General features: G+C 41.5%; 1 protein-coding gene across 1 annotated transcript in view; it reads right to left on the bottom strand.

Annotated features, from left to right (window-relative positions):
• LOC134602541 (complement receptor type 2-like) overlaps positions 1-24,405 on the bottom strand; it is a 62,316-nt gene that overhangs the window by 7,973 nt on the left and 29,938 nt on the right. Inside the window, exons 5-12 of the mRNA XM_063447550.1 lie at positions 21,828-21,904; positions 20,907-21,086; positions 19,637-19,816; positions 7,308-7,484; positions 6,531-6,710; positions 4,061-4,237; positions 2,885-3,067; positions 1,867-1,893 (exon numbers count right to left, since the gene is read on the bottom strand). Of these exons, the coding sequence (XP_063303620.1) occupies positions 1,867-1,893; positions 2,885-3,067; positions 4,061-4,237; positions 6,531-6,710; positions 7,308-7,484; positions 19,637-19,816; positions 20,907-21,086; positions 21,828-21,904 (1,181 nt within the window). The remainder of the gene's footprint in view (positions 1-1,866; positions 1,894-2,884; positions 3,068-4,060; positions 4,238-6,530; positions 6,711-7,307; positions 7,485-19,636; positions 19,817-20,906; positions 21,087-21,827; positions 21,905-24,405) is intronic.

Genomic DNA, 24,405 nt, shown 5'->3' with positions numbered 1-24,405 from the left:
ACATGTATTCCTGACCCTGTAGTGTTAACATCGCTATTTATGTGGCTTGCTCCTCCTTAGCTTATTTTAATTATTTCATTTCCACCTCTTGATTCACCTCTTTGGGTGACATTAGCAGAATTGATGATCTCAGCCAATCCAGTGCATTCTTATAGGAAAAGGATTGCATTGGCGGAGATGGTCAATGAGGTGGGTGGGGGCAGGGACAAATCAGCATCTCCTCATAGAGAGAAAGTTCAGTGTCTCCATGCAGACGGTGAAGACCTTGAAAGCCAGTGCTGCACACTGTACAGCACTGCCCCAGGAAGCATCTCCAATGGTTATCCAAGGAATGACTTCTGGAAGTGTCCATAGGCTTTAATATACCGTATTTTTCGCTCCATAAGACGCACTTTTTTCCCCCTCAAAAGTGAGGGGAAATGTCTGTGCGTCTTATGGAGCGAATATGAAGCTTTACTTACCTGTCTTGCAGCGTTGGCCGGCAGCACAGGGCACACCGCGGTAGTGGAACTTGAATTTCATGTTCCGGTTTCCGGCGGGACTGAAAGGAAGTGTGCACAAGCTGAGTGCGCACTTCCTTTCAGTCCCGCCGGAAACCGGAACATGAAATTGAAGTTCCAGTACCGCGGTGCGCCCTGTGCTGCCGGCCAACGCTACAAGACAGGTAAGTAATTATGGGACAAGGGGAGGGGGACAGTATGGGGAGGGGGACAGTATGGGGAGGGGGACAGTAAGGGGAGGGGGATGAAATCTATGGGGGGGGGATGAAGTCTAGGGGGGGGGATGAAGTCTATGGGGGGGGATGAAGTCTATGGGGGGGATGAAGTCTATGGGGGGGATGACGTCTATGGGGGGGGGATGAAGTCTATGGGGGGGATGACGTCTATGGGGAGGGGGGGATGAAGTCTATGGGGAGGGGGGGATGAAGTCTATGGGGAGGGGGGGATGAAGTCTATGGGGAGGGGGTGGATGAAGTCTATGGGGAGGGGGGGATGAAGACTATGGGGAGGGGGGGGATGAAGACTATGGGGAGGGGGTGGATGAAGTCTATGGGGAGGGGGTGGATGAAGTCTATGGGGAGGGGGTGGATGAAGTCTATGGGGAGGGGGTGGATGAAGTCTATGGGGAGGGGGTGGATGAAGTCTATGGGGAGGGGGTGGATGAAGTCTATGGGGAGGGGGTGGGTGAAGACTATGGGAGAGAGGAGAAGACTATGGGAGGGGGGGACACTATGGGACAGGGGAGAAAAAAAATATTCTGTACAAACTGTCCCATAGTAAGAAACACTATGGGACAGTTTGTTCAGAATATTTTTTTTCTGGGTTTCTTCCTCTAAAAACTAGGTGCGTCTTATGATGAGGTGCGTCTTATGGAGCGAAAAATACGGTAAGTACTGCCTTTCCTTTGAAAACACAGTATTAACAGTAAAAAGCCTGCAGGGTCTTACTATACTCACTACTAAGCTGCAGTTCTGTTGAATATAGTATCCCTTTAACCCCTTAAGGACACATGACATGTGTGACATGTCATGATTCCCATTTATTCTAGAAGTTTGGTCCTTAAGGGGTTAAGGAAATCCAAAAAAAACTAATGAAGAAACAAACTTAAAGTAGCATAAAACATCCACTAATTCGGTGTAATATTTTAAAATAGTATAGAAATATAATTTCTCTTTGTAAATTAAACTTTGCTAGTTTTTTTTTTTTAAACTGGCTCATAACTTTTTTAGCTGGCTCGTAAATTCCAAGCAAATTTGTCAAACCCAGAACTAAACACACACAAAAACTTTGAAATGAATAAATCTATTGGATATACATCTAACACAATTATATTTGTAAAATAAATTCCTAGAGACTATTTACTTACCAACAATTGCACCCACATTGCTGTTCCCTGAAAGACATTAAAATAGAAATACATAAGATTTTGCAAAGTAGTCAGTTGTGCTTAGACAGTAAAGATTGATGCAACTGCAGTAATTCATCTGGGCTTCCATTGTGGCATTACTGCATATTAAAATGTATCTTGCAAGGGACATGTTAATCTCTTCAACAAACAATTGCACTAGCTTTGGAAACTCCAGGCATACTTTTTATTAACATGCAAAATTTGCCCAATCTACTGATGTATTCAAATATAACAGTAAAGATTTTTAACCTCCTAAAGAAACACTCCAAGCATCATAATCATTATATCAAGTTGTCATGGTTATCTATGCAAGGAGCATCACCCCCTTTTCAGAAATCGAACTGCTTTAGAACAGTTTGACATCTTACCTGTGGTTTGCTTGGCAACATTCCCCATCTTCACTACTTCAAAGAGACAGAAACTAGTCCTGCTTCTGAGCTTCTGGCTTTCAGATGTAGTGGAGACAGAGCCATGTAGATACCAAGTAAGAAATCAAACCATTCTAAAACAGTTTGAATCATTACAAAGACAGGGGAGCACCAGGGCACTACTGGAGTGTTCCTTGAAGAGGTGTGAATAAACCCTTCCCCCCCATTAAGAGTTTGTTTGTATTTCTTATCAATTGTACAGTGCTACGGATTATGTTAGCACTATGTAATTTAACTGAGAAACTGCTTCACTGAAGGTAGTTGTCCAAGTGCTGCAGGAGAGATGCATGTTTTTGAGATTGATATAGTATATCAATCAAACTATGGAGCAAATAGTTGAATGTATAAGAAAGGTAATGGTAAATTAAACATGGACTATACCACCATAGTGATTTTTCTCAGCACAACCATACAATCAAAAGAGGTTATAGGGGGAAGGGGGGCACACAAATTTTAAAAAAATACAAATGTAAAGATTCTCTCAGTTCAATTAATTGATTCAGTTTTAAACTCAATGACAATGTCAATAATTAGTAGAGAATACTTACCCTCACATACAGGTAATGCTGGTTGCCACGCACCATTTACATCACACTTTACAGTGGCAGAACCACTCATTGTGAAATCGCCAGTACATTGAAATGTCACAGATGAATTCCATATATGTGGGCCCGAGACAATAGATCCTGGTACTATGTTAGCGTTCTCGACAACAGGGGGTGAACATTTACCTGAAAAATACATTAAAGACACAAATCTCAATAAATAAATGTATTTTCAAGAATTTGGAACAGTTTACCAGGAGTAGCAGATGGCTACCATCACTAATTTGAAGCAAAGGATCAAGTTGTGACGAAGAACAGATGGAAAAAGGTTTTTGATCTTTCTCCCAAAATAAAAAAAAATTATGACCCCAGTGTAAGCTACTAAGCCAAGAAAAGTGAAGAGTCCAAAGGATTTCCTTTGAAGACCACCAAACCACTCCCCCCCCCACAAAAAAACAAGCACACACACCAATGGAATAAAAAAAAAAATATTAGGAATATTAAGTAATCGACTTTGGGCATACAAGATCAGATAAATAAAAACATAAAAATATATATATATATAAAAAAAAATCATAATTCAGTGACTTAATACTTACTTTTCTGACATGTGGGCAATTGAGGTTCTGATTGACCATAATTAATGCATGTTACAGAAGATAATCCACTCACAAGGAAATCTTTATTACATGCAAATGTCATAGTAGACTTTAATATGCCAGTATATATGACATTTTCTTTATAAGAGAGGCATCAGTAGTGAAGACAAATGTAGCATGGTTGATTTCATAGACACAGACCACAACAGTCATGACCCATCACGGCATTTAAGAATTTGGAACAGTTTACCATGAGTAGCAGGTGGCTACCAACACTAATTTGAAGCAATGGATTAAGTAGTGATGAACAGATGGAAAACATTTTTAGATCTTTTTCCACAATGTGCTAAAATAAAAAAATAAAATATTACCCCAGTGTAAACTACTGAGCCAAGAAAAGCAAAGAGTTACTTTGAGGAGCATACACTATGACACAATATGAAGAGAATATTGATGAGGGGGGAGGCGGGGGGGAAGCTATTTCTATAAATAATTAAGGAATAATTAGGTAACCCCCTTTGGGCATGCAAGATCAGATAGTTAAAATACATTTTAAAAAATTGAGTGACCTAATACTCACTGTGACATATGGGCAACTGAGGATCCCACTGCCCCTTATCATTGCATGTTACAGAAGATGATCCAGTCATGATGAAATCTTTATTACACCCAAATGTCACAGAGGAATTTAATGTGTAAGGACCAGTTAATCCTGTTAGTTTCTCAGCATTCTGAACATTAGGGGTAGGGCATTCAACTAAGGAAAACACACAGGATGGTAAGTAAGCAGATGACAATGCTAGAAAAGTAGAAGTTGTTGACTGAAAGAGTCTTTGGCATTACATTTGTTAAGAAAGAGCTATGAAGATAACAGGAAATAAATATACTATTTGAGTAGAGGTGGAGAAGCATTCGTAACAAAAACAAGTGTAGTATAGTTGGTTAGAAATGGAAAAGACTAACAGGGATGCCCCATCATGGTAGATATGACTATGGAACAGTTTGGGCAATGGTGCGTACTCTGCATACTGAATGGGGAAAGAGGGGGTGGATATTAATGGCAGTTCACAGTAGTTCACAATCACACGCATGCAGAAAGTGAACAATAGATCTATTGTGAGGGTGCATCCCCTAACCTTGTATGTAGGGATACATGTGCAACTGTGATATAACAATGTCATAATTTGATTACATTAGCTGGGGTGAGCATGTGTCACATCAGTTTCACATTAAGTTTGCCCTTGATAGAAGAGGAGAGACACACGCCTTCTCTTACGCTGGATAGTCAGGCAGGTAGCTAGCCTTTGATATCACTCCTATATGTTTATGTAGACGGTTGTTTGGCCTTTTTAGCCTGATCAGCACACAAGATGACACACTTGAAAAATCTGCAAGGTTTTCAGCTTTGATCAAGAGTAGAGATGACATCACATTATTAATGAAGCTCCAAAATAAAGTACAAACAAAAAAATGTTGTATAGTGAAATTAACACTGTCTGGCTGATAATAGAGCCAATGTTCTCAAGAAAAATAGAACATTAGAAGGTAAGGGAAGGAGGGTAATCTGTTAAAGGGAATGTAACTTTTACAGTTGCTAACAAGATAAAAATTTGACTTGAACATCGATTAACATAACTCCCACAATTAAAGTGACCTGTGGAGAAAAGGTGCATGCTCTAGTAAAAGAAGCAGTATCTGCCATCTGACGGACAAAACGTTGCAGGTTAATTAGGGCTAGATGCTGATCACCCATACCACATGCACAGTAAGAATTATGTATGTGTGCAGTGATCTTGGTGAGACCAATTCTGTTCTTTTATAAAAAAATTTCCTCCTTTCAAACATTTTGGTATGTCAAGGATAAAGACTGCTGGCACATTCCAGTATACTCACTGTGGCATTTTAACAGAGAATACTACAAAAAGAAATGGAAGATTGCAAAACGGTTAACTATATACACTACAAGAACTGGCCAAAAGTGGGATTTTGGCCCAAAGCAAAATGTAAAGACCGAAGACTGAAAAGCGGTCTCTTATATTTAAAGAAGAAAAACCGTACAAAAACACAAACACACACACATTTATTTGTAAAGTGCCAAAAAAATCCACAGCTCTGAACAATAAGTGGAATAACAAACAAGTATTTGCAAAAAGACGAGTTGGACACGCAGGAACAGAGGGCCCTGTACTGAGGGCCCTGTTCAAACGAGCTTAAATTCTAGAGGGAGTCTCATACATACACACATATACAATTTATGGACTAAAGAATTGAGACACACCTCTTCATTATTGAATTCGGGTATTTCAAATCAGACCCATTGCCACAGGTGTATGAAATCAAGCACCTAGCCATGCGGTCTGCATTAACAAACATTAGTGAAATAAATGGGTTGTTCTTAAGAGCTCAGTGCATTCAAGTGTGATACTATGATAGGATGCCACTTTTGCAATAAGTAAGTTTGTGGAATTTATAGCAGGAATGACATTTCACAGTCAACTGTAAGAAGTATTATTGGAAAGTGGAGGCGTCTAGGAACAGCAGGAACACGGCCACGAAGAGGAAAATCACGTAAAGTCACAGAGTGCTGAGGCGCAGGGTGTGTAAAAGTCGCTAATGCTCTGATGATTCCATAGCTGAAGAATTCCAAAATTAATCTGGTGTTAATATCCGCACAAAAACTGTACTGTGGGAGCTTCATGGAATGGGTTTACCATGAGTAGCAGGTAGATACAAAAAACTAATTTGAAGCAATGGATCGAGAAGCGATGAACAGATGGAAAACTTTTTTGATCTTTCTCCAAAGTAGGTCAAAATATTTTTTTTTTTATATACAAATAAAAAGACATGACCCCAGTGTAAACTACTAAGCTAAGAAAAGCAGAGTCACTTTGAAGAACATATATTATGACAAAATAGCAATAAGAAATGTCAAAAAACAAAAAAAACAAACAATTTATATAAATAATTAGGTAACCCACTCTGGGAATGCAAGATCAGATAATTAAAAATGTATTTAAAAAAACTAAACAAAACATTGCCTTAATACTCACTTTTTTGACATGTGGGCAATTGAGGTTCCCACTGACCCTTCTCACTGCATGTTACAGAAGATGATCCAGTCATGATGAAAGCTTTATTACATTCAAATGTCACAGTAGACTTAAATATGTAAGGACCGGTTAATCCTGTTAATTTCTTAGCATGCTCAACATTAGGGGTAGGGCATTCAACTAAGAAAAAACACACAGAATGGTAAATAAGCAGATTACCCATATTATATAGATGTTGACTTTAGGAGTCTGTAGCATTCATAAATTAGTTATGAATGAGCTTAAAAGAAAATATATAAATATTTTTATTTTAGGAGCGGATATTTTCTTTAGAAGAGTGCAATCAGTAATGAAAACAAACGTAGCATGGTTGATTTGATAGACCCAAGGTAGACCATGGTATGTTCCATAGGCACAGAGCATGACAGTCATGACCCATCACGGCAGATAAGAATTTGGAACAGTTTACCAAGAATAGAAGGTGGCTACCAAAAGTAATTTCAAGAAATGGTTTAAAAAGTGATGAACAAGTGGAAAACATGGTTTGATCTTTTTCCACAATGTGCCAAAAAAATAAATTAAAAACAATATGACCCCAGAAGAAGAAAGTCAAAGAGTTACTTTGAAGAACATACACTATGACACCATTTTAAAAGAATATCGGGGGAGGGGGGTAAACAATTCCTATCAATAATTAAGGAATAATTAAGTAATCCACTTTGGGCATGCAAGATCAGATAGTTAAAATAAATAAAAGAGGAGTGACTTAATACTCACTTTGACATGTGGGCAACTGAGGATCCCACTGCCCCTTATCATTGCATGTTACAGAAGATGATCCAGTCATGATGAAATCTTTATTACACTCAAATGTCACAGAGGAATTTAATGTGTAAGGACCAGTTAATCCTGTTAGTTTCTTTGCATTCTCAACATTAGGGGTAGGGCATTCAACTAAGAAAAAACACACAGGATGGTAAATAAGCAGATGACAATGCTAGAAAAGTAGAAGTTGTAGACTGAGAGAGTCTTTGGCATTAAATTTGTTATGAATGAGCAATAAAGAAAACAGGAAATAAATATGCTATTTGAGTAGAAGTGTAGTATAGTTGGTAAGGTAGAAAAAGACTAACAGCAATGCCCATTCATGGTAGATAGGACTATGGAACAGTTTGGGCAATGGTGAGTACTCTGCATACTGAATATGGAGAGAGGGGGGTGAAATATTAATAACAACTCACAGTAGTTCAGAATCACACGCATGCAGAAAGAGAAAAATAGATCCTTATAGTGAGGGTGCATCCCCTAGCCTTGTATATAGGAAAACACGTGCTACTGTGAAATAATAATGTCATCATTTGATTACATTAGCTGGGGTGAGCATGGGTTACATCAGCTCCACATTAAAGGGACACTATAGTACACAGAACGACTACAGCTTAATGTAGCTGTTCTGGTGAGTATAATAGTTCTCTCTCTGCTTTTTTCATGTAAACACAGTGTTTACATTGCCTCTGGGGACACCTCCAAGTGGCCACTGGAGGTGCTTCCTGTGTCAGTGCTGCCGAAAAGGCCGCACAGACGTTCAGCGTCCCCACGCACTGCATGGAGATGCTGAATTTTCTTCAGAGATGCATTGATGATTTCACAAAGGGGTCGGAGCCAGCGCCGGCAGACCAGCTCGGCGCTGGAAATAAGGTAAGTTTTCAACTTTTAGAGGGTCGGGCAAGCCACCTAAATGGTGGGTTAAACATTAGAGAGTCAGGAATACAAGTTTGTGTTCCTTTAAGTTTGCCCTTGATAGAAGAGGAGAGAAACACGCCTTCTCTTATTCTGGATCATTAGGAAAGTACTCTTTTGGTATCACTGCTATATGTTCATGTAGAGGTTTTTATTGTCCACCTGAAGTCTTTTTACATATATTTAAGATGACACACTTGAAGATCAGCAATGTTTTCAGCCGTGATCAAGAGTAGAGCTTACATCACTATTAATGAAGCTCCAAAATCAAGTACAAACAAAAAAATATTGCACAGTGAAATGAATACTGTCTAGCTGATAATAGAGCCAGTGTTCAAGAAAAATAGAACATTAGAAGGTAAGGGAAGGAGGGTAATCTGTTAAAGGGAATTAAACTTTTACAGTTGCTAACAAGATAAAAATTTGACTTGAACATCGATTAACATAACTCCCACAATTAAAGTGACCTGTGGAGAAAAGGTGCATGCTCTAGTAAAAGAAGCAGTATCTGCCATCTGACGGACAAAACGTTGCAGGTTAATTAATATGTGGTCTAACAAACAAGTAATTGCAACACACAGGAAGAGCGGGCGTTGTGGGGCCTGCTCAAACGAGCGTACAGTCTCGAGGGAGTCACATACATTATTATTGCCATTTATATAGCACCAACATATTCTGTAGCGCTTTACAATATTCTGAGAGGGGGATTTAACTATTACTAGGACAATTACAAGAAAACTTACAGGAACGATAGGTTGAAGAGGATCCTGCTCAAACGAGCTTACAGTCTATAGGTGTCACGTCCTGTTCCTGTTGCGGATCAATTCTGTCAATGGCTTCTGGTATCCAGTACTCATTTTACAATTCTTGTTTAGTTTTTCTTGTTTTTTTTTTTCTGGTTTTCTATTCTATGTCTCGTTTTCTTTATGCCGAGTTCATTCCTTTATTCAGTCTCCTGGATCCCTTTACATGTTTTTTTTGTTTTTGTTGTTGCCACACCTATTCCTTTGCCATTAATCCTTTTTGTTTCAGTCTGTTCCTGCAAGCAGTGGTCTCATTTGCTCTGCTCCTTTCTCTGCAGGTTAAGTACTGTGTGTGTGTTTTATTGTTGTTTATTTAGTCATGCATATCTAGGCAGTTAGGACCCACCATAATTGGAGTACTTTGGCGCAGTGGCGGGCTGCATACTTCTTGGCCATTTATGTATGTCTAAATCTCCAATATTTATTACATATATAGTACTTATGTCTCCTTGTTTTGCCTTGTATCTCTTGTATTCCCATTTCATGTACAGTCCTGTCCTGTCCATGTTTCCCTCATGTATTGTGTACATGTTCTGGGTTCTGCTTTCTGTCCTGCTCCGGTTCTGGGTTCTTCTAGTCTTGTCTTGTTTTCTTGTTTGGTGCCTGTTTTAGTCTTGCCTTGTTTCTAGTACTGGATACATATTTGCTTAATATCAGCTCCTGGCATCCGCTAAGCGGCATCAGGGCTTGGGTATGTGGCCGCACAAACCTTGGTGCTCAACATCAGGGGGCGTGTGGTTACTCTGCACCAGACCCCGTTTGTCCACTTCCACACAGAGACTCCTATTTTCATCATCAGGCATACAGGGGTCCCGGTATTCGGACCGCCACCCGCGACAATAGGAAGTGGGGTATAAGACACATTAGGACAGGAAATAGAAATCAAATAAGGTGGGAGTGAAGCAGAGCTGGAGGAGAGTGCTGCCCTTTAGGAGAGAGCAAGAGATAGGTATGTAAGAAAGAGGTTACTCTGGGAGGCCATAAGCTTTCCTAAAGAGGATGAGTTTTAAGGCACTGCTTAAACGATTGAAGACTAGGGGAGCGTCTGATGGTGGTAGGCAGGCTATTCCGTAGGAAGCGAGACGCCCACGAGAAGTCCTGCAAGCGTGAGTTGGCCATACGGGTGAGAGCAGCGGACAGAAGGTCACAGGCAGAGCGGAGAGACTGAGAATGGGGCATACCTATGGATCTGTGAAGAGAAATAAGAGGGGCTAGTGTGCAGTGGTTTAGAGGTATGGGTTAGCACTTTGAATTGACTCCTATAGGCTACAGGAAGCCAATGTAAGGACTGACAGGGGGATAAGGTGTGAGGGGACCGACTAGAGAGGAAAATCAGTCTGTCGGCAGCATTCATTACAGACTGTAGCGGGGCAATATGGCTTTTGTGGAGACCAATTAGGAGAGGGTTACAGTAATCCATACGGGAAATTACTAGAGCATGGACAAGCTCTTTGGTAGCATCTTGCTTAAGAAAGGCGGGTGCAGGCCATGTTTTTAAGATGGAATCTACAGGATTTGGGAACATACTGGATGTGAGGCTCAAAGGTGAAGCCAGAATCAAGTATGATGCCAAGACAGTGCGCTTGCAAGGATAGACTTATGTGGATACCACTAATGTGAAGGGAGAGCGAAAGAGGAGGATCAGTATTAAGAGGAGGAAAGAAAAGGAGCTCAGTTTTAGATGGATTGAGTTTCAGAAAGCGGGAGGACTTCCAGTCAGAGGTAGAAGAAATGGAAGCAGTGACACGTTGCAGGACGGCAGGGGAGAGGTCCGGGGAGGAGAGATATCTGGGTGTCATCAGCATACAGGTGGTAGTGGAATCCAAAAGAGGCAATACGTTTGAAAAGAGAGGCAGTATAAAGAGAAAATAGAAGGGGACCAAGGACGTTGGGGGGCTCCAACCGAGAGAGGATGAGGGGAGGAGGTATCATTACAAAAGGAGACGCTGAATGAGCATTGGGAGAGATCCGAGGAAAACACGAGAGGACAGAGTCACATAGACCGAGTGACTGAAGAGTTTGAAGAAGGAGAGCATGATCAGCAGTGTCAAATGCAGCAGAGAGGTCAAGAAGAATTAGTATGGAGTAGTGGCCTTTGGATTAAGCTGCGATTAGGTTGTTAGTAAGTTTGATAAGAGTAGTCTCAGTAGAGTGGAGAGGGCGGAAGCCAGCACGCTGTTGTGGTTATGGTGCCAGGAGTGCTATGGTGTCCTCCCAGGGTAAGTAGTCAAACTGTTCAAGAACAGTTTGACAACTTACCTGTGGTCTGCCAGGATAGGGGCTGTTGTAGGGGATAGGGGCAATGGTGTGGTGTGTGTACGGGGGTGCATTGTGTTTGAAGGGGGCAGAGGCAGAGTGTGTTTGAAGGGGGCAGAGGCAGAGGGTGTTTGAGGAGGGGCAGGGGCAGAGTGTGTTTGAGGAGGGGCAGGGGCAGAGTGTGTTTGAGGAGGGGCAGGGGCAGAGTGTGTTTGAGGAGGGGCAGGGGCAGAGTGTGTTTGAGGAGGGGCAGGGGCAGAGTGTGTTTGAGGAGGGGCAGGGGCAGAGTGTGTTTGAGGAGGGGCAGGGGCAGAGAGTGTTTGAGGAGGGGCAGGGGCAGAGAGTGTTTGAGGGAGGCAGTGGCAGAGAGTGAGCTGCATGCAGAGTTGAAAGTGAGATCAGCATGCAGCTGTTTAAATGGGGATTTAGACAGTAATGTAGTGTGAGCAGGGTTAAATCCCTGCGCACACACCAGGAACCCTGGGTATCAATAGATACCCGGGGCTTCCCTCTTTCAGTTGGGGCCATTTTTTGCGGCCCCAGACTTTTTGATTAGCTGCATGCAGTGCTGAAAGTCAACACTATACAGAAAAAAAGGGGTGGTGGTAAGGTGGCGCTATGATGTGCTGCTAAAACCACAGTGAAATCAACCACACAGTTTCACAGAAAAACATAAAGCAAAAAATATATAGTATATATATATATATATATATATATATAAAGTGGATAGCGCACTGAAAACCCAAGAAAATATATCAGGGTATTTAACACAATATGAAAGATATACAATACATATACCCATAAAGCAGATCTTTGTCTTGATGTCTCTGAAAAGAGTAAAGCTTACATAGGGCAATATTGTACTGATAGGTATCCAGGTATCATATGTATATGTTTAAATTGTAGAAATTCCTACTCACATTTAAATGAGCCTGTATTCAAACTGGCTCAGGTATATAGACTTGAGTAGGATATGTGGGTCAAATCCTTTAGTAGATATGTTCCTCCCCAGTATGATAGAAATCAGAGAATGATGTTAGGAAAAAGTATTCAACATTTATTTAAAACTGAATAATAAAATCTTACATTCAAGAAGTACAGATTCAACACTCAGTGTTGAATCTCAGTGTTGAATCTGTACTTCTTGAATGTAAGATTTTATTATTCAGTTTTAAATAAATGTTGAATACTTTTTCCTAACATCATTCTCTGATTTCTATCATACTGGGGAGGAACATATCTACTAAAGGATTTGACCCACATATCCTACTCAAGTCTATATACCTGAGCCAGTTTGAATACAGGCTCATTTAAATGTGAGTAGGAATTTCTACAATTTAAACATATACATATGATACCTGGATACCTATCAGTACAATATTGCCCTATGTAAGCTTTACTCTTTTCAGAGACATCAAGACAAAGATCTGCTTTATGGGTATATGTATTGTATATCTTTCATATTGTGTTAAATACCCTGATATATTTTCTTGGGTTTTCAGTGCGCTATCCACTTTATATATATATATACTATATATTTTTTGCTGAAAGTCAACACTGCATGTAGCCATTTAAATCCACAGAGAACACTGCAGCTGAGCAATCATTCAGCTACAGTCATTCTCTCGAGTGATCTGGTGCTTGGGAGACCCCCAGGGTCTATGCCCCAATGCGATTCTGATCAGTGCTGGGCTTTTTCAGCTGCCCAGCACAGATCGCAATGCATTGGGCATAATGTCTTCAATGTAAAATAGAAGCCTGCAATTACAAAAATGTACCACTGTGTTTTAGTTTAAAATCCCTTTACCAATATCAGTACTGTTATTAGCAGAGGGAAACCTTTGGGATTAAGATTTAATTAGGATTATTATTCAGCTTATAAGTATTAAGTTTAAAATTAGGTGTATAATTCATTTTAGTATTGGGATTAGGTTTCAGATTAGCATTAGGGTCAGCACGGGCATCCCATTGCTGAATATAGCAAAGGAATTCCTCTGCTGACACCAGCATGGGGGAATCCTACCACTATTGCTAAAGTTAGGATTGAGATTAGGATTAAGGTATGGGTTAGGGTTGTGGTAAGGTTCATGATTAGATTTAGGGTTAGATTTGGTTTAAGATTAGGGATTTAGATTAGGATTACGATCGCTATTTACCAAACATATACATACGGTGTATATTTGTACCAAGATGATGTTGCGAAGTACAGCTAAGATAATTTTATGACAGTGGGACACATGATTTAAAATAGAAGCATCAAAAATACGTGTATGTAAAAATTTTAAATAAAAATGAATATCAAACTTTGAAGAAAATTTATAAAAAGATAAAATGTCACTTCAATAAAGCCCATATTTTATGTGAGAGTCCCCATGGTGTCCACTTTTGCAAATGGTATGGCATTAGTGGCGTAATTAAAATTTACGAGCGACTAAAATGCACCAAAGTTAAAAAACAAAACAAAAAAAACACTTACTGGGCTGGATATAATTTCAGCCCTGTATTTCACAAAAAACTAGCTAAGGTATAGAAAGGGGGTAATTTTGTACCCTGGAAATATAGCTGAGAATAATTCAGTGATTTTTATAACAGCTGTGTCCTTAAGGGGTTAAGGACGGAATCAATTGTCCAAGTTGTGATCAAAACCTATTGTAAACAAAACCTGGAATTTGTGCTATATGTCGGTTTACCATAATTTACCATTTTCATATTAAGTGCACCCACACTTATTATATATAATTTTATTCAGGTGAAACGGGGCTTTCATTTCATATTAAATATTTAACTATGAAACAATTTAATATGAATAAAATGTAAAAATCTTTGAGAAATGAAGGCTCTTAATTTTCAAGTTCTGCATATCATTTTAACTATTGACGTCATAATACTGTTAGTTTTTACTGCAATAAACACACATTTTTGTATTCAGCAATGCACGAGTACAACAGTACCCACCATATAAAGGGTTTCTGAAGTTTTGGAAAGTTACAGGGTCAAATATATGGCTTTTCCATTTCAATTTACCAGATTGGTTAGGTTGCTTTTGAGACCATATGGCAGCCCAGGAATGAGAATTACCCCCATCATGGCATACCATTCAACCAAGGGTATTCAGAATTGGGTAAGTCCAGTCTTTTTAGTAGCCACCTAGTCACAAACCCTAGCCAAATGTAGCGTTCATGTTTTGGTTTTTTTCCACAACAAAAATACCCTTTCACTGATTATAACATTGTCAATATAGGTTTTACTGCTCTAAAACACTCCTGTTTGTGTTCAGTGCTTTCTCACAGGTAAAACAGTACCCCTCGTGTATAGGTTTTATGGGGGTTTTGGAAAGTTACAGGGACAAATATAGGGCTTTCCCCTTTCAGTCTGCCAGATTGGTTTGCTGGGCCTATGTTGCCTTTGACACCATATGGCAAACCATTCACTAAAGTAGACAACCCAGGGTATTCAGAACTGGGTAAGTCCAGTCTTTTGTAGTAGCCAATTAGTCACAAACCCTAGCCAAAGTTAGTATTATATATTTGTTTTGAATTATTTACACAAAAACTGCAGTTTCACTGATGATATTATCATCAGTACACATTTTAGTATTTTAAAACACATCTTTGTGTTCAGCGAAGCCTCCCGAATACAACAGTATACCATATGTACAAGTTTTATTGTATTTTATTATTTTATTTATTTATTATATATATTGATTTATTATTATAAATATATATATTAAATATATTTTTAATGTATATTTTTAATATATGTATAATATATTATAAGTTAATTAAAACATCTGATTACCTTATTATATATACATATATTTATTAATACCAAAATACAGTAAGAAATAAATTATATATGTATTATAAATGTGTAATGTGCTAATCACATGTTTTAATTAACTTATAATATATTAGACATGTATAATATATTATTTGAATGTGTGTGTTATTTTACTTTTCAGGCACGAGTGTTCAGGCAGTCCCTTTGCAAGCAGTCTCATAGACATTTGTCGCGATCACCAAAGAACCTTAATAAGCTAGCTAGTGTAGTCCAATAGTCAATCAGCATTGTGAGGTGGGCAAATAAGGCTCAGTGGCACCCCAGCATTACTTGGGGAAAACTACCAGTATAGTGCTTCATTTAATTAGACATTATAAGCACCAAAACAACTCTAGTATATTTAAGTAGTTTTGGTGTACAGATCAAGCCTCCTTGGTCTAAGTGCTTAATTCCCTTTCATTTAGGAGTTAAAATAAAACTTTGTTTATGCATTCCTAGCCACATCTCGCCTGACCTATATAGTCTCCCTACACATTTCCACATCTTATTTTCAAACTTACTTTGTGTTTAATTTAGAATTTCTTATCTCCTGCTCTGTTAATAGCCAGCAAGAGCCTCCTGTGTGGGATTAAAGTATAATTAACGGGGGGCGAAGCCAAGTCATTGAACCGAGCGGTTGCATATCTGCAGTGCTCCGTGTCTCAAGGACTATTTGTATCACGATTACCAGCCCCATCTCCAAATTAAGCAACCCCAATTGGACCCCCCCAGCCACATTGCCATGGGCTGAAAAATGGAAAAACAAAAGGCGGATAAGCCGAGAGTGGGCATGAGCATCGGCGGTATGTGGAGGCAGGCACATGGCGCCTCACAGACCAAGATGACATCCTACATGGAAGAGAGCTCTGACTTCTCGGACGACCAAACCTTGGAGCCCGATGACTTCCTCTTGCCTGCTCCACGGGTGCCGACTTCGGCACCTGCTGCCTCCAAACCGGACTAACTAAAGACGACACGCAGGAGCTGCTGGTGGGCCTCCGGAGAGACATCCACGCGAATATGGCCACGTTCCACAAAGACCTACAAGGCTTGACAGTTCACATGGGCACCCTGGAACACTCCCACAACGATAAGGCACAACTCACTCATCTGCAACAGATACACACACTCCAAAAGCAGCAAACCAACATGTGCCAGGCGCAGCAAGAACCTCAAAATCAGAAGAGTAGCAGAGGCAGTTCCTGAAGCAGAACTACCGCACTTCATGAGACGTCTACTAAGTGTGCTACTCTTCTCCAAACAGGCAAAATTCCTAGTGGAATGGCGCCACTTATCCCCCCCACCCCCCTGCATCAAGTCTTAGCGGCACTGCCCTACACCAGCGAGCTGCCCTCCGAACGCCACCCATGAAGCCACCAGATAATAAAGGGCACATAATTTGCTCTCACTACCGGGCCTAACCAGGGCACATAGCTAACCCAATACCCTGTTCTCCCCCACTGAGGGCAAACCGTACAGATCCATACTCTGGGGTTCGCAAAAAGACACCCCCCTCCTCTGGATCAAGGGTAATCATCCACCCAGTGAGACCAAAACAAGGAATAGAGTACTCCTATTCAGTGGGTATTAACCCCTTCAGCACCAAGGGAGGGGGACCCTGAGGGTGGGGGCACCCTTAGGCAGAGGCGGCTCTCTAATTAGGCGGTTTAGGCGGCCGCCTAAGGCCTCGCGGCCGTCTAAACCGCCATAGGGCAGACTGACATGTCGGGTCCTTGAGGACCCGACACAGGAGGGGGCCCGGCGGCTTCCCCTGTATGCCGCCAGGTGCGACGCCCCTCCTGTCAGTGTGCCCGGGAGAGCCAGCCTTCAGTCTGCAGCTCCGCTGGGTGTGAGCTGCAGACTGAAGTGTCTCGCAATCTCTAGCCAATCAGAGCGTTACCACGGGTTACCACGGCAACGCTCTGACTGAAGATCACGAGACCTTCACCATGTGGTCTGCAGCTCTGCATCCGGCAGAGCTGCAGATCGGAGAGCCACTGGACCACCAGGGAGTCTGACTGCCACCACTGGACCACTAGGGAAAAGGGTACCTGCCACCCCACCCAACGCCCTGCCACATGCCACCCACCCTGTCACCCCATCTGCCACCCCCTCACCCTATCTGTAACCCAGCCACCCCACCTGTCACCCCCCCACTCAGTCACCCCACCCATCACCCCTCACCCTGTCACCCCATCTAACACCCTGCCACCCCCTCACCCTGTCGCCCCATCTGCCACCCCCCTCACCCAGTCACCCCATCTGTCACCCAGCCACCCCACCTGTCACCCCCCCTAACTCAGCCACCCCCCCTGTCACTCTCCCCACCCAGCCACCCCACCTATCACCCCCCTAACCCAGTCACACCACCTCACACTGTAACCTCCCTAGCCCTGCCACCCACCTGTCACCCTGCCACCCAACCTGTCAGCCCCTCACCCTGCCACCCCACCTGTCACCCCCTCTCACCATGTCACCCTCTCTTACTCTGTCACCCACCCTGTGACCCCCCCACTGTCACCCCCCTTACGCTGTCACCTCACCCTGTCACCCCCCTCACCCTACCACCCCACCTGTCACCCCCTCACCCTGTCACCCTTCTCTCACCCGTCACCCCACCTGTCACCCCCTTTCACCCTACCTGTCACCTTCCTCACCCATTCTCACCATGCCACCCACCTGTCACCTCCCTCTCACACCACCTGTCACCCCCTCACCCTGTCACCCACCCTGTGACCCCCTTACTCTGCCACCCCCCAAACAATATGTCACCCCCTTTCAGTCTGTCACCCCACCTCACATTGTCAGCCCCTAACTGTCATCCCCTCTCACCCTGTCACTCCACCTCATTGTCAGCCCCTAACACTATGTCACCCCCTCTCACCCTGTCACCCCACCTCATATTGTTAGCCCCTAACACTGTCACCCCACCTCACATTGTTAGCCCCTAACACTGTCACCCCACATTGTTAGCCCCTAACACTGTCACCCCACCTCACACTGTCAGCCCTTAACACTATGTCACCCCACCTCACACTGTCAGCCCCTCACACTTTGTCACCCCCTGTCACACTAATGTCCCCCCCCCTTACTCTGTCACCCCCTACACAATGTCACCCTCCCTCTCACACTAGGTCTCCCCCTCACACACTAGGTCTCCCTCCTCTCACATTATGCCACCCCTTCACACTCTGTCACCCCCCTACACAATGTCACCCTCCCTCTCACACTAGGTCTCCCCCCCCCCACACACTAGGTCACACCCTGTCACCCCCTCTTACTCTGTGACCCCCCCCCCACACTGTCACCCACCCGTACTCTGTCACCTCACCCTGTTGCTCCCCACACACTGTCACCCCACCTCACACTTTCACCCCCTCTTATTCTGTAACCTACCTTCACTGTCACACCCCTTTACTAATGTAACCCTCTCACACTGTCACCACCCCTCGCACTATGTCATTTCCCCCACACACTGTCACCACTCTCTGGGCACACTGACACCCCTCCATACACACTGTCTCTCCCTCCGCACACACGGGCACCACTCTCCGCACTCTGGCACCTCCCTTCATTCTCACTGTCAACCCTCAACACTCTGGCACCCACCCCCATACACTTTGGCACCCTCCTGCTCTTTTACACTCACCCTGCCACAGTTACCCCTTTACTCACCCTGTCACCCCCTGAAGGCAATAATTATACACACGGTCATAAAACATAGCTCCGCCATAAACTCAGTGCCAAAGGCAGTACACAAACATACACATGCTTAGAGAAACATACATACATATACAAGGATACTCACTGCCAGACACACACTCTCAGGCACACAGAGGTTGACAATGCAACAATGTATACATAGACTAGCTCTCTATATCCAGTGCTGCAAGCTCCCTCTTCAATATATCTACAGCTTCTTATACACACAAATCAATAATGGTGTTAGTGGGGGGCCTCGTGTATGAGTCTCGCCTAAGGCCTCGCCAAGTCTAGAGCCGCCACTGCCCTTAGGGCACTACAATGTCAGGAAAACATTTTTCCTGACGCTATAGTGATCCTTTAATAAAATGGCATGCTATCCTTTGGCAACACACATGCTAAGGAGGCATGCCAATCACATACTTGTTGGATGGGCCTCATCTGGTGCTGTGAAGAGACATTCGGAGTAGTTTGCCCTGTTGTATAAAGAGCGGTCTCGAGACTGCACTAAAATGATGCAATTAATGGTCTGGCCTGGTGAGACCTCCAGTACGTAGGCTGCCTCCCCCTGCTTTACTCAATAGTTTAGAGAGGGGCCACCAGCAAAGTTCCCATGAGGGAGCCAAGATAAAGATTTATTTATCCTACAACTTATAAAATAGCTTGTACATAGCTTGTGAAGCCACTTTTCATGGCAAAATAAACATTTACTATTTAGATTGTCTTAAAGGGTTACTACAAGCATCACAACCACTACAGACCCCTGTAAGAACATAGAATACTTACGTGAACATAAAGGCAACTGAGGCTCCCACTGGCTTTGAATATTGCATCTTACGGAGTCACTTCCCACCATGACAAAACCACTTTTACATTTAAAAGTTATTGCAGAATTGAGGATGTATGGACCAATAAATCCTGATGTTCTTTCAGAATTCGGGACATTTGGGTCAGCACAACTGACAACTGTAAGAAAAGGAGAAAAATATAACAAAATACTAAATGAAAGAACAACAACATCTACCCCATTGTAATTGAATTATAAATTATATTAATTATAAAGCACCTGACTCCACCTGTTAAAATAAAAAGAACAATCTGAAACATTTAGGTAGAAAATGTATTTTTGCCAAGAAGGTGCTCGACTCCATTTTAATACATTTATACTGAACAACGTTGTTTCTATCATTTTATCAAAAATAAAAATGAAAAAAATTCCAATTACATTGTTATAATACAATATAAAGCACAATAGTCAATACAATTTATGTTAGTGGTAATGGTGCAAAAAGGTTTGAATGCAATCTATCAAATTTGTCACTCTTCATGTTTTAACAAATACATGGCTTTCCCAGCACCCAAAGCTTGACCATTGTGCTCCTCCAGCAATAATGCAAACATTTGACTTATTATCCTTTATAATGTGCCCAGATTTATATGGACAAGGAAGTAATGATAGAGGGGCTAAGCTTTGGTTGCCAGCAGAGGATATGGATACTTGCTTTCAAGTGACCTGAAAGCAAGAATCCATATGCACCAATATAAGTTGTAGATGTTATGGTTCCTAGAATGTCCTATTAAGAGATGGTCCATCTTTGATACCGAACTCCATCTTTCCATTTTCTCCCCTTGTTCTAGCTCTGAATGTTTGGAGAGCACGAGCGACACACTTTAGTGTAGATTGCCGTTTTGTTTTGTTTTTTTGGCTTTGGAGCGCTTTGAGTTTGTAGCAACTACGTTTTAAATATAGCTTGTGAGAAGATAACAATTAGCTCCTGTACAAAATGCTTTAGCGCATATAAATTTACGATTAAATAAACGATTATATATATATTTATATATATATATATATATATATATATATTTTCACTATTATATTCTCAGAATATTCACTAATAAACGATTAGTAGATTCAGAAATTACCTAAAACACACTTTTAAAAGTTCTCGACAATTCAAACTACACTTAAAAAACATGAAGTGTAAATGTGTTTCTATTTAGGTATTTACACTATGTTGAGTGTCTACTCAGACCTGACCTAGCAAGCAGCTCTAACCTTTGCACTGTGGTTCAACATTGCTCCAGTTTCCAAATGCTGTGCAGAATATTGAACCTGCACCGACCAACGTTAAGTCTTTGTTGCATGTATAGGTCACAGCGTTCAGGTACTCGTATTCATCCTTTTTGGGATCATAGTCTCCATCAGTAATTGCATTTGGAGGAGGACAGATTTGCACTAGGAAATAAAAATAGAAGAATGATGTAACTACATTTTGTAGGATGATGTGCTTAACTAATGATCCGTCAAGTAAGTGAAACAAATTTAAAATAAATACCCCATAACAATATGGTTTTGCTTTTTATGGAATTAGATAAACTTGATAAAGCAACACATTCCACAATGCTGTACATGGGTACAATTGGTACAAGTAGAAAGATACAAAACACCGGAGAAAAGAAAAAAGATTGGGAATTTACAATCTAGAGAACTGCACTTGCTTTTTGTAATGTTCTAGCTACAAATAGCAGTGCATCCAATAGAAAGGTCTATTTTCTCCTTAAAAAAAAGTAGAGTGAAAACGCCATGAAAAGCAATTGGTTTTAGTAGTCAACATAAATTAAATTAAGGCTTGTAGTCAGGTATATACTAATCTAAGATTATTGAAGCATTATAAATTTTAAGGAACACCCAAATTCGTATGTAAAATGTTCCTTTTTTGGATTATCCTCAAACCCCCTAAACGAAAGAGAGAAAGAGAGAAACAAACACCATTTGGTGTCCAGTTTAAATGACTGAATTTTGATTGGATTTGGCTTTAGTAAATATCAAAATTGCCAATTTAGTGAGAATACTGGTATTTATGTTAATGTAGACCACATTTTGTGTTTAGTATTTAAGCACCATTAGAATTGTAGATCTGTGGGGTAGGGGGAACAGTTTTGTTTTCCTTTGCAGAAGTTTCTACATAATCCTTACCTTCACATATAGGAAGTTCTCCACTCCACTGTCCGTCAGCCTGACATTCTCTTGTATTCTTATTTATAAATCTATACCTAAAAAGGTCATGCAAAAACACAAGTTACAAATGCTTTAACAAACAGATTCCCACTTTATATTAATCTAAGACTTTTTAATGTATGTGATTTAGCTAAACTAGGATTTGACAAATTTGCTTTGAATCTATAAACCAGCTAAAAAAGTTAGGAGACTGTTAGTTTATAAAAAAAAAAAAAAAAAAAAAAACCAACCCTAAGCTTTATTTTGAATGACAAAAATACAATTCACAAAAGGACACTGTAGTCACAAGAACCACTACATCGTAATGTAGTGGTTCTGGTTTCTATAGCCTACCCCTGCAGCCGTGGAGGTGGGGCAAACCACAGCGAGACCGGGGCAGTGTGGGGAAAAAAAGGCAAGTAAAAACACCTCTCATGCGAGCAGAGGGGGGCAGGTAACCTAAATAGACACACACTGACAGACACACTCTCTCACGCACAAATTATTTGTTTTAATTCAATTTAGGTCCACTCACCCTCCCTACCTTTGGGGCAGCTGGTCAGGATCTTTTCCCTGGGGTCCAGTGGGAATGCTGTCATCTTCAAGCTCTTCTTTCTCTGCTCCCTTGAGCGCGGATTAGTGATCCCTGGGGCCAGAGTGAAGTCAGATTATGGTTCCAGGCATCACTGCAGGGCGCGCATGGGAGCAGAGCAAGAAGAGCAGGAAGATCACAGTTCATTCACTGCCAGTCTACATTCCGTACAGCGGACAAATACCCAGGTGCCAAGAATAATTATTCCCAGTTTCCATGTCGAGCTCTGAACTTAACTAACATAAGTCACTAATGCTTAAATCATGTACCGTATATACTCGAGTATAAGACAACCCGAATATAAGTCGAGACCCCTAATTTTACCCCAAAAAACTGGGAAAACTTATTGACTCGAGTATAAAACTAGGGTGGGAAATGCAGCAGCTACTGGTAAATTTCTAAATAAAATTAGATCCCCCAAAAAATTACATTAGTTGAATATTTATTTTGTGTGTATAATTAATGCAGTGTGTGTGTGTGTGTATATGAATGCAGTGTGTGTAGTGTGTGTGTATATGAATGCAGTGTGTGTATGAATGCAGTGTGTGTGTGTGTGTAACCTTGGTGGGGGGTGTGCATTTTTATTTATTTTTTTAATTATTATTATAATATTACATGTAGTTTTTTGTAATATTTTTATTTTAATATTATTAAAACATTTTATTTTATTATAATATTATTTAATTTTTTTAAATAATTTTTTGTCCCCCCCTCCCTGCTTGTTAGCTGGCCAGCTAACAACCAGGGAGGGGGGCTAGATTATTCCCTGGTGGTCCTGTGGCATGGACTGTGTAGGAGGGGGGCTGGCAGAGAGCTCTTACTTACCTTTCCTGCAGCTCCTGTCAGCTCCCTTCTCTTTCCTCCGCTCCGTGCCGGTCAGCTCCTCCACTGTAAGTCTAGCGGTCTGACGGCCGCGCCGTCAGAGCGTTGCCACGGTGACCCATGGCTCTCGCGAGACTTGCAGGGGAGCTGACCGGACCGGAGGAGAGAGAAGGGAGCTGACGGAAAGGTAAGCAAGAGCTCTCTGCCAGCCATCAACAGGACTGCCGGGCTTGTAATGAGCCCGGCGGTCCTGCTCTGTATTATGGCAATGTAAGTTTCCATAATACAGACATTGACTCAAGTATAAGACGAGTGGGGGTACAAAAAATGTGCTGAAAAACTAGTCTTATACTCAAGTATATACGGTATTTCTTATTAACCTTGTATAGCCAATTTACAATAAACATAAGTTTTGCCCTCAAAAGGGACAGTCTATGCACCAAAAACAACTTCAGCTTAATGCAGAGATTTTAGTGTATAAATCATGTTTCTGAATTTTCACTGCCCATTCTCTTCCATTTAGGTTAAACCACTTTGTTTATGCAGCTCTGGACACACCTGCCCTGGTGGTGTCACACAATCTCCCTACACACTTCCTGAAAGAGGGAAAAGGAGAGAAAAAAAAAATGTTAAGTACAGTGTGTTCAATTAAGAATTTCTCACTTCCTGCTCTATTAATAGCCTGCAACAGCCCCAGTGTGTGTTTAAACTTTAATGAACATAGAAGGAGGTAACTTCTAAAGTAAACACACTGTGCTGTAAGGATATGTGTGTAACAGCCAAGAGAGATATGTCTAGGACTGCTTAAATCGAAAACAAAAAGTGAATTAAAGGCTTACTCCAAGCACTACATCACAGTCCGCTGCAGAGGTTTTGATGCTAGGACGACCTGGAGCCGTTCCCCAGTGATAGGGTGAACTATGCAACATTTTGCCCTCTTACTGGAGTCAAGCTGGCCGCTGGATCTCCTCTGCTGGCAGGTGACTGATGCCTGTAGAAGTCAAATACTGATCCAGCCAGTCATTTATTGGCTTGGGGAATCTCAGTGAATGAATGAACATTCTGTGCAAAGAATATGCACCACAAAATAAAATATACATTTACAATTATTGTTAGAGTCTGACAACTCAATAACAGAGCTTC

This window comes from Pelobates fuscus, chromosome 1 (genome assembly GCF_036172605.1).
Source record: "Pelobates fuscus isolate aPelFus1 chromosome 1, aPelFus1.pri, whole genome shotgun sequence".
In the NCBI taxonomy this organism is placed as follows: domain Eukaryota; kingdom Metazoa; phylum Chordata; class Amphibia; order Anura; family Pelobatidae; genus Pelobates; species Pelobates fuscus.
The sequence above is the reverse complement of the archived record's forward strand: the minus strand, read 5'-3'. Positions and strand labels throughout refer to the sequence as shown.